We start from the raw sequence: 10,000 nt of genomic DNA, 5'->3' as shown, positions 1-10,000 counted from the left end.
ACCAAATGCCAACGTTGGCCCAACGGTGTTGTGTTAGCTGGGAGAGGACCGCACACTCACTACAGCGACTGACCAAATGCCAACGTTGGCCCAACGGTGTTGTGTTAGCTGGGAGAGGACCGCACACTCACTACAGCGACTGACCAAATGCCAACGTTGGCCCAACGGTGTTGTGTTAGCTGGGAGAGGACCGCACACTCACCACAGCGACTGACCGAATGGCTCCAATTGCCATCTGGCAGGCACTTGAGCACATGAGCACCAACCACAGCCCAGCCTGGACGACACACCACCTCGAGCTCGTAGTTAATGGGCAATACAGAAATATTGACCACAACAGATTTTTTCATAAAAGGAAAGCGCAGGCCCCCCATCACCGGAGGTGTAGGCTTCTTGCATCCTGGGGAAGGTGTTGCGGCAAGGGTTGCAGGGACAAAGGGTCCACAAAAGGTAGAACAACACCAAATAATTCTGCGGACATGTTAAAATCATTGCCAAACATTATGCATTACAAACTTATTCATGTCAGAGTAAAAAATTGAAGATTTTCCTTAAAGCGGACCACTCTATCATGAGGCTGGCATTGCCTGGACTAAAATCCCCCATAATAATTCCTCTTCCCTCACCACATGCCATAAACCTTGTATCCTGCTCTTCCTTCACACCTGGAGCCCTATAGAAGCATCGTACAGGTACCTTCCAGTTTGCACAATCTCTGATCTCCATCCACACAGAATCCTCCACATTAATAATGAATTATCTCCTTAAGTCACCGCTTTCTCTCAATTAAAACATTGTCTTTTACCCAGAATGCAACACCCTCTCCTACTTCCTCTTTCCGATCACACTTGTATACATCCTCCAACCTTCTGGTCCTGTCCTCCAACTTTTCACCTCATCAAACCAGTAGGTCCTTGGATGGAATTAACCGGATGTTGATCAAGGTATGCTAACCGCCCTAAGAAGTTAGGCCGCAGCCTACCTGCTCGGCCCCTGCAGTCTCCTTGTGATTCACGAATGTGGATTTTAAATTCTTAGGTGTTGTGAGCGCTTGTTTGACGCAGTGCTCTATATACTGCATCGACAGGTACCAGTAACTCGAGATCGTCTCCGTCACCGACATGCACATTCGAGTTAGTATTGAGAGCAATGGACAGACAACATGCATTTTTCATGTAGAACAAGCTGTAGTAACCCACCCTCTTCACGACCCTTTCCGCGGACAACACAAGCCTGCAAGAACATGGCGAGCAGCAGCAGGAAGTTCATGGAGCTGCTGGGATGGACAGGAAACATGAAAGACACAACTGGCAGGATGAGGGAGAAAGAAAAGAGCAAATGCAATCAATGAGCCTGAGCTGCTTCATATGATATCAATTTCTGAACATCACCAATTTATTTGTCTGTGAGCACAGGTGACAAAATCAGTATAAGTAAATAAATAAATTAATCAAGCCTCTATGGTTGCCATAGTGACAAGATCAGGTTGCCATGACATCAACGAATGCCTATTAACCCTTGCGTTTCCAAACTTCATGAGCATCTTTGTTTTGGTCACTCTGTCAAGTGATGGACCCCCGAATAAAATACCAACGTTGTGGATTATACAGGTACTCGGTCACGTGATCACCGAGGAAACTAGCAATTGAGGCATTTAAGAGAAATAATAATAATAATAATAATAATAATGCATTTATTTTATATAGCGCTTTTCAGGAAGCCCAAAGACGCTTTGACAGAGTGCAAAACATAACGCATAGCAAAACATAAAGACAATTGCAAAAAAGAAGAATCAATAGGGAAATATTCAAAGCACAAAGGAGGGAGAAGGAGAGGAGATAGTCAGGGGTTAGATGCTGTGGGTTAAATGTTGAATGCAGTGTTGAACAGGTGGGTCTTGAGTGATGTTTTGAATGTGGTGAGTGAGGAGGAGTCTCTGATGGTGTGAGGTAGCGAGTTCCAGAGGGTGGGAGCAGCGATGGAGAAGGCCCTGTCCCCCCAGGATCTAAATTTGGTCCGGATGGGGGGGGTCAGGAGGTTGGTACCAGCAGAGCGGAGGTTGCGGGTGGGAGTGTGTCTGGAGAGGAGGTCAGCCAGGTAGGATGGGGCCAGGTTATGGAGGGCTTTGTAGGTCAAGAGGAGGATTTTGTACTGGATTCTCTGGGAGATGGGGAGCCAGTGAAGCTTGTAAAGGACGGGGGTGATGTGGTCACGGGTCCGGGAATGGGTGAGTAGACGGGCAGCGGAGTTCTGAATGTATTGGAGTTTATTGGTGATTGTTGAGGGTGAACCATAAAGGAGGCTATTGCAGTAGTCCAGACGGGAAGTGATGAAGGCGTGGATGAGGGTTTCTGCAGCCACAGAGGAGAGGGATGGACGGAGACGGGCGATGTTTTTCAGGTGGAAGAAGGCTGTCTTTGTGATCTGTTTAGTGTATTTGTCGAAGGAGAGGGTTTGGTCAAAGATGATGCCAAGATTCCGGATGTGAGGGGAGGTGGACACTGGGAAACCGTCGATGTTGAGGGCAAAGTTATGGGTGGACTTGGTGAGCGTTTTTGGGCCAATGATGATTATTTCAGATTTATCACAGTTAAGTTTGAGGAAGTTGATTTGAAGCCAGGATTTTATTTCAGTGATGCAGTTTGTCAGGATAGAGTGGGTGGCGGTGGAGATGGACTTGGTGGAGATGAAAAGCTGGATGTCATCGGCGAAGCAGTGGAATTGGAGACCATGACGGCGGATTAAGTGACCGAGGGGGGACAGGTAAAGGATAAAGAGGAGGGGGCCAAGAACTGAACCTTGGGGGACACCTTTGGGGAGGGGAGCAGTGGGGGATTTGCAGTTATTGATGGAGATGAACTGACGTCTGTCAGAGAGGTATGATTTAATCCAAGAGAGGGCAGTGCCGGTAATGTTAAAGGTGGTTTCAAGTCGGGTGAGGAGGATGGTGTGATCGATGGTGTCAAAGGCAGCGCTGAGGTCGAGGAGGATGAGAATGTTGAGGTTGCCAGCATCAGAGGAGAGGAGAAGGTCGTTGGTGATTTTGAGGAGAGCAGTTTCAGTACTGTGGTTGGACCGGAATCCGGATTGGAATGTTTCATACAGGTTATTGGCAGAGAGGTGATGCTTGAGTTGAGTGGCTACAGCGCGTTCCAAAACCTTTGACAGAAAGGGTAGGTTGGAGATTATCACCCTCAATAATTATCACCACCACCAAAGGTTTGTGGAAGTTATGTTTACACCCGGTTTGTCTGTTGTTCTGTCTGTCAACAGGACATCTCAAAAAGTTATCGACGGATTCGGATGAAACCTGGTGGACGGGTTGGGTATGTGACAAGGAAGGATTGATTCCATTTTGGTGAAGATCTCAATACGGATCCAGACATGATAAAAAATTATTTCTTCAGTGATTCTTCACCAATGATAGAGATAACACCAAAAACGACACACGGCATGATATTAAAAAACAATTTTTATTTTTATTTTTTGTATACAAGATCGAGGCTCGTGTAAGAGCTAACATTAATCACACAAAAAAAAACTGACACATCAAACATAAGATAAAGGGAGCGGGAGACAAGATGGGGAGAGAGAGGGAAGCACACAAGTACAACATTTGAGAGCAGGGACATCGGGAGATCTGTGGGAGGGAGAGGGCTTGGGGGGAGGAGGCATGGGCTTTGAGGTATAAAACAGATGGACACTGCTCGGACTTCAAGGAAAGAAGTCGGTATTTCAAAAAAGTGGATCTGGGGTGAATTAGCGGGGGTAGAAAAGAACAAGGTTTTGGATCGGGGAAGATAAGAGATGGTGGTGAACAGCTGTTTTAAAGACCTGGAGGGAGGAGTGTGATTGAATAGATTGAGGGAGTTTGTTCCAGAGGCGGGAGAAAAGAGGAATGAAAGAGTGAAGGTGAGCAGAGAGTCTTGATTTTGGCAGTTTAACCATAAGAGGGTTGCAGGCAGATCTTGTGGGACCTGTAGGAATATTTGGGGGACAGAGCCCAGAGAGAGCTGGGGGGGGCAAGGCCAGAGAGGAGTCGGTAGAAGACGGAAAGACCACCAACCTGCCTGCGGTGAGTGAGTGAAAGGCCCTTGGAGTTAGCTTCATCGCGGGAGATTCCAATGATCAATGATAGTTTATCCAGGACACTCGCAGTTCGAGTGTATAATAAGTTTTATTGACACTTGAAGTGAACAAAACAGTAAAAACCACGAGTGTCTTTCACGTCCGGCCGTATATAAATAAATTCCTTCGAGAGGCTCCGCCCCTCCCCTCTGTCCCCGCCCTATTGGTTAGAGGGAAACCACACGACAGCTGCAAGATACAGTCAGGGTTACATAAGACAATATAGGAACACGTGCAGTGTTTGACATTGCTGACTAAGATATCTTGGCACTTTTGCTCCAAGATTGGGTATCCTCTGAGTTCCATATACCATTATACCATTGTGTTATTCCACATTGTAAAAAATTACAGAAACAAGTGAATAAAAAAATTTATGCTAAATTAAAAGGCAATGTAGGGATGACAAACGACAGTCTTAAAAAAGGTCCTAAACAAGATCGGGATGATGTTGGTTTGGAGAGTAGCTAACAGTACTGCCATCACATAACAATCCCTACATCACTGCCTCCAGACTATTGTCTTGGGCAAGGCCGAGCTAAAAGTATTTGAAGCTTGTGGTGCTATGCACACACAATTCGTTTGCCAAGAAGGTAGGCCACCACACGTTGAACAAAACCAAACACTTTATTCTCTACTTGCACGTAAGCACTGGGCGGGCTCGACTTTCGAGCCCGCGTATATATCCCGAGGCCACGCCTTGCCCTCGGGTGTGGCCGGACGGCCGAAAGGCGGGGCATGTATTCCAATTCAACCCTTAGCCTCATGACTCCTTTGCTCCGGGCATGGCCCGAGCCTTGCTCCCACGTCCGGTCGCTCGCGTCACCCAATGGTGCGTGGAATTATGACCCGCTGGCATTGTGTCTGCCACACGCGCCCCCCCAGAATTCCCGCGCACCTGAAGGGTGAGCTTGCGGGGAGGCCGGATGACCCGGCCGAAACGCCCTCTGGCGATGCGTGCAGGGCTGGGGGGTGGCGGGACGGTGGGGGTGGTGGGTGCCGGGGTCTGCCCGCCGGGGGGCGGCCTCGACGCGGAGGCAGAGCTGCTTGCGGGGGGTGGTCCAGGTCGAGGTGGGCCGGCTTGAGGCGGTCCACTGAGATGCGAACTGGAGTACCGCCGATGTCCACGGTGAAGTGCTTGTCCCCGGTCTCCAGCACGCGGAAGGGCCCGTCGTACGGGGGCCGCAACGGCGCCCCGTGGGCGTCATGCCGGACAAAAACGTACTCCGCCGTGCGAAACTCTGGGGCGGCGTGTGAGGACGGGCAACCGTGGTGTGCCGTCGGCACCGGGGCGAACCTCCTGGCGGTCTCCTGAAGGGTGGAGCGCTGTTCCGCCGTGGACCAAGGTGCCGTGGAGTCGGGGATGAATTCGCCCGGTACCCGCAGCGGTTCTCCGAAGACCAGCTCCGCTGAAGACGCGCGCAGGTCGTCCTTGGGCGCCGTCCTGAGGCCCAGCAGGACCCAGGGGAGCCTGTCGGCCCAGCTGCCGTCGCGGAGGCTGGCCCGGAGCGCGGCCTTCATCGAGCGATGGAAGCGCACGCACAGGGGGTGGTAGGCCGTGGTGCGGTGCAGCTTGACGCCGAGCCCTTGGGCCACCACTCCCCAGAGCTCCGAGGTGAACTGGGGGCCGTGGTCGGACGAGATGTCCGAGGGGGTGCCGAACCGGGCAACCCAAGTGGCGATGAAAGCTTGTGCGACGTCAGCCGCAGTCGTCGCCGCCAATGGCACGGCCTCTGGCCACCGGGTGGTGCGGTCCACCATGGTGAGGAGGTGGGTGAAACCCCACGAGGGGGGCAGAGGTCCCACCAAGTCGACGTGCACATGGTCGAACCTACGTTTGGGCACCGTAAACGGGGCCAACGGGGCCTGGTTGTGGCGGTGGACTTTCGCGCGCTGGCACGCGAGGCACGTCCTGGCCCAGTCGCGGAGGTTCTTCCGGAGGCCATGCCAGACGAACTTTGCCGCGACAAGCTTCTGGGAGGCCTTCGTGCCCGGGTGGGACAGGCCGTGGATGGCGTCAAAAACCGGGCGCTGCCAGCCAGCGGGCACGATGGGGCGAGGCTGGCGGAGGGAGACGTCACACAAGAGGGCAGTGCCCGCGACGTCGAACGGTACCTCGGTGATGCGGAGGCCCGTGATGGCGGTCCGAAAGGCCTGGACCTCGGGGTCGGCGGTCTGGTCCGCCGCCATCCGGGCATAGTCGATCCCGAGGTGGACCGCGTGTGCGACGGACCGGGAAAGGCAATCCGCCACCGGGTGGTCCTTACCCGCGACGTGTCGGATGTCCGTCGTGTATTCGGACACGGCAGGGAGGTGACGCTGCTGCCGGGCTGACCACGGCTCGGCGACCTTGGCCATCGCGAAAACAAGGGGCTTGTGATCGACGAAGGCCATGAACGGGCGGCCCTCGAGAAGATGGCGGAAGTGTCGGACCGCCAGGTGGAGCCAGAGAAGCTCGCAGTCGAAGGTGCTGTACCGGCGTTCATGCGGGCGGAGCTACCGGCTAAAAACGCCAGCGGCTGCCAAGCACCATTCACCCACTGCTTGTGCACTGCGCCCACCGCGTAGTCCGACGCGTCGGTGGTGAGGGCGATTGGTGCATCGGGCGCTGGTGCGCCAGCATGGTGGCGTTGGCCAAGGCCAGCTTCGCGCCCGCAAACGCCGCGTCCATCTGCTCCGCCCAGGCGATATCATCATTGCCCGGCTTCCCCCAGAGGCCCTCGTGCAGGGGGCGCAGGAGCTGGGCGACGCGGGGCACGAAGCGGTGATAAAAATTCACCATGCCCAGGAATTCCCGGAGCCCCTTGATCGTGCGGGGGCGCGGGAAACTCCTGACCGCCTCCACCTTGGCCGGTAAAGGGATGACCCCCGTGCCTGGTGATGCGGTGCCCCAGGAAGTCGATGTCGGTGACGCCGAACCGGCACTTCGCGGGGTTGATTATCAGGCCATGCTGGCCCAGGCGTTCGAAGAGCATACAGAGATGGAGCAGGTGCTCCTCCCGGGATGCGCTCGCGACTAGGATGTCGTCCAGGTAGACGTAGACGAAGGACAAGTCGCGCAAGACCCTGTCCATGAGCCGCTGGAACGCCTGGGCCGCATTTTTCAACCCAAAAGACATCCGCAAGAACTTGAAAAGGCTGAAAGGTGTTATAACGGCCGTCTTCGGGACGTCTTCCGGTTTAACGGGGACCTGGTGGTAGCCCCGGATGAGGTCCACCTTGGAAAAAATGGTCGTTTTCGCCAACCGGGTGGAAAAGTCCTGAATGTGTGGGACCGGGTAGCGGTCGGGGGTGGTGACGTCGTTGAGCCGGCGGTAGTCACCGCACGGCCGCCATCCGCCGCCGGGCTTGGGCAAAATGTGCAGCGGTGAGGCCCATGCGCTGTTGGAGCGCCGGACGATGCCCAGCCGCTCCAGCGTGGCAAATGCCGCTTTTGCAACGGCGAGCTTCGTTGGGTCGAGGCGGCGCGCTCGGGCGTAGACCGGTGGTCCGACGGTGGGAATATGGTGTTCCACCCCGTGTTTGACGGCCACCGCTGAAAAGGTGGGCCGCGTGAGTGCCGGGAAACTGGCGAGGAGGCGAGTAAACTCGTCCGCTGCCGGAAGCGTACAGACCAACCTCGCCGGGATGGAACCGCTCAGCAAGCCGCTTGGTAAGCCGCTCGGTGAGCCGCTCAGCGAGCAAGCGAGCGAGCTGAAGGTTTCGGCCTGGACGAGGCGTCTGCGCTTAACGTCCACCAACAGCCCATTCGCACAAAGGAAATCCGCACCGAGCAGGGCCATTGGCATGCTGGCGGTGACGAAAGACCATTGGAAGCGCTGTCCCCCGAACCGCAGCAAGAGGCAACGCTTCCCGAATGTGCGGATGGGAGTTCCGTTGGCGGCGAGCAAGGCGGGGCCCCGGCCCGCGGCTTGCTTGTCGGACGCGGAGGCAGGGAGGACGCTTACCTGCGCTCCAGTGTCGCACAGAAAACGACGACCAGACGAGGTGTCTGTGATGAAAAGGAGGCTGCCGGAATGGCAGACGCTCATGGCTGCGAGTGAGCGCCGGCGTGCTCGTTTCCCGACCCGTTGAAAGAGCACGGCGGGCGGCACGCCCTGGCCTTGCGGCCGAACCTGGCATGATAATAGCACCAGGTTTGCCCCGGTGGTGGCTGCCGCGTCGGTCGTGACGGCGGTGGTGGACGGGGTGTAGCAGCGGCCATGAGGGGGCGCGGCGCTGAAGCCTCCGCACCGGGATCCAGTACGGCAGCGCTATATGTCGGCCGAGTGTGCGGCGCTGAAGCCTCCGCACCGGGATCCATTACGGCAGCGCTATACGTTGGCCGCATGTCGCAGGCCGCGAAAAATTTGTCCGCCTCTCTGGCCAGGGCGCGGGGTTCCGTTATGGCCGAACCGGCCAGCGCGAGCCGCACCTGCGCAGGTAGCTGGCGGAGGAAAAGCGCTCGGAAAAGGAAATCCGGGCGTTTGTCGCCAAGAAGCAACAACATATAATCCATCCGAATGGACGGTCGTGTGTCGCCGAGGGCGGGAAGGTCAAGGAGGCGGTCGGCGCGGTCGGCCTCCGTGAGCCCGAACGTGGTGAGGAGAAGTCGTTTGAGCGCCGCGTGCTTGTGGGCGCCCGGCGGGTGCTGAAAGAAGGACACGACGTGGGCGGCAGTGCCGGGCCCGAGGGCGGCGACCACGTGAAAGTACATGGTGTCGTCCGCTGTGATGCCCCGGAGCTGAAATTGGGCCTCGGCCTGCACAAACCAAACGTCGGCCTGTGCTTCCCAGAACTCCGGGAGTTTGACGGCAACAGCGTTGGTAGCCATGGCGCGTTCAGGGGTCAGCTACGGCTGAACCAGTCGGGGTCACCAGTGTGGTGCTATGCACACACAATTCGTTTGCCAAGAAGGTAGGCCACCACGCGTTGAACAAAACCAAACACTTTATTCTATACTTGCACGTAAGCACTGGGCGGGCTCGACTTTCGAGCCCGCGTATATATCCCGAGGCCACGCCTTGCCCTCGGGCGTGGCCGGACGGCCGAAAGGCGGGGCATGTATTCCAGTTCAACCCTTAGCCTCATGACTCCTTTGCTCTGGGCGTGGCCCGAGCCTTGCTCCCACGTCCGGTCGCTCGCGTCACCCACTGGTGCGCGGAATTATGACCCGCTGGCATTGTGTCCGCCACAAGCTCCTATATTTCATTTCTGCATAAGTATAAGAAGCTCCGATATAATTTCAGGGACTTGTTGCAGCTTCAGTTGTCTTTCCTAGTTTTCTTTTTTTATCAACTTAGAGTAACCAATCACAAATGGAGATAATTATAGAATGCTGTTATTGGAGATGTTCATGCAGTTTGTAAGAAGTTGATGATCATGTACTGATATTATAACATTGTACTTGCGCTGCTAATTTGTAGTCTCAGTATGTGGCTGCACTACTGGAGTAATCAAGTACTGTTGTAACCAGTGGAGTGTTTGTAGAAGCTTGAAGCAGTAATTGATGAAGTGCAAATGAGGCAGTGATGTCGGGATTGTTATGTGATGGCAGTACTGTTAGCTACTCAGTCTAAACCAACATCATCCCGATCTTGTTTAGGACCTTTTTAGACTGTCGTTTGTCATCCATACATTGCCTTTTAATTTAGCATAATTTTTTTATTCACTTGTTTACATAGAAATACCAAGAAATGAAAGCTGAGCTCACACCACATGTCCGGTCAGACAACTTGCACCATGACTAATTACATGTGTGATGATATTCCACAGGAGATGTTTCACGAAGGTTCTGAGGTCACGAGGTGTGTGCTGATGTTCCACAGTAGATGTTTCATGAAGGTACTGAGGTGCGTGCTGATGTTCCACAGTAGATGTTTCATGAAGGTACTGA

General features: G+C 54.5%; 1 protein-coding gene across 5 annotated transcripts in view; it reads right to left on the bottom strand.

Moving 5' to 3' along the window:
* The window catches only part of GABBR1 (gamma-aminobutyric acid type B receptor subunit 1), a 293,840-nt gene that overhangs the window by 146,224 nt on the left and 137,616 nt on the right, over nucleotides 1–10,000 (bottom strand). For all 5 annotated transcript variants that reach the window (XM_068108736.2, XM_068108737.2, XM_068108735.2 and 2 more), the window contains exons 2-3: nucleotides 1,200–1,307; nucleotides 203–400 (exon numbers count right to left, since the gene is read on the bottom strand). In XM_068108736.2, the coding sequence (XP_067964837.2) occupies nucleotides 203–400; nucleotides 1,200–1,296 (295 nt within the window). In that variant the 5' untranslated portion in view covers nucleotides 1,297–1,307. The remainder of the gene's footprint in view (nucleotides 1–202; nucleotides 401–1,199; nucleotides 1,308–10,000) is intronic.

This window comes from Myxine glutinosa, chromosome 2 (genome assembly GCF_964187855.1).
Source record: "Myxine glutinosa chromosome 2, kmMyxGlut1.1, whole genome shotgun sequence".
NCBI lineage: Eukaryota > Metazoa > Chordata > Myxini > Myxiniformes > Myxinidae > Myxine > Myxine glutinosa.
The sequence above is the reverse complement of the archived record's forward strand: the minus strand, read 5'-3'. Positions and strand labels throughout refer to the sequence as shown.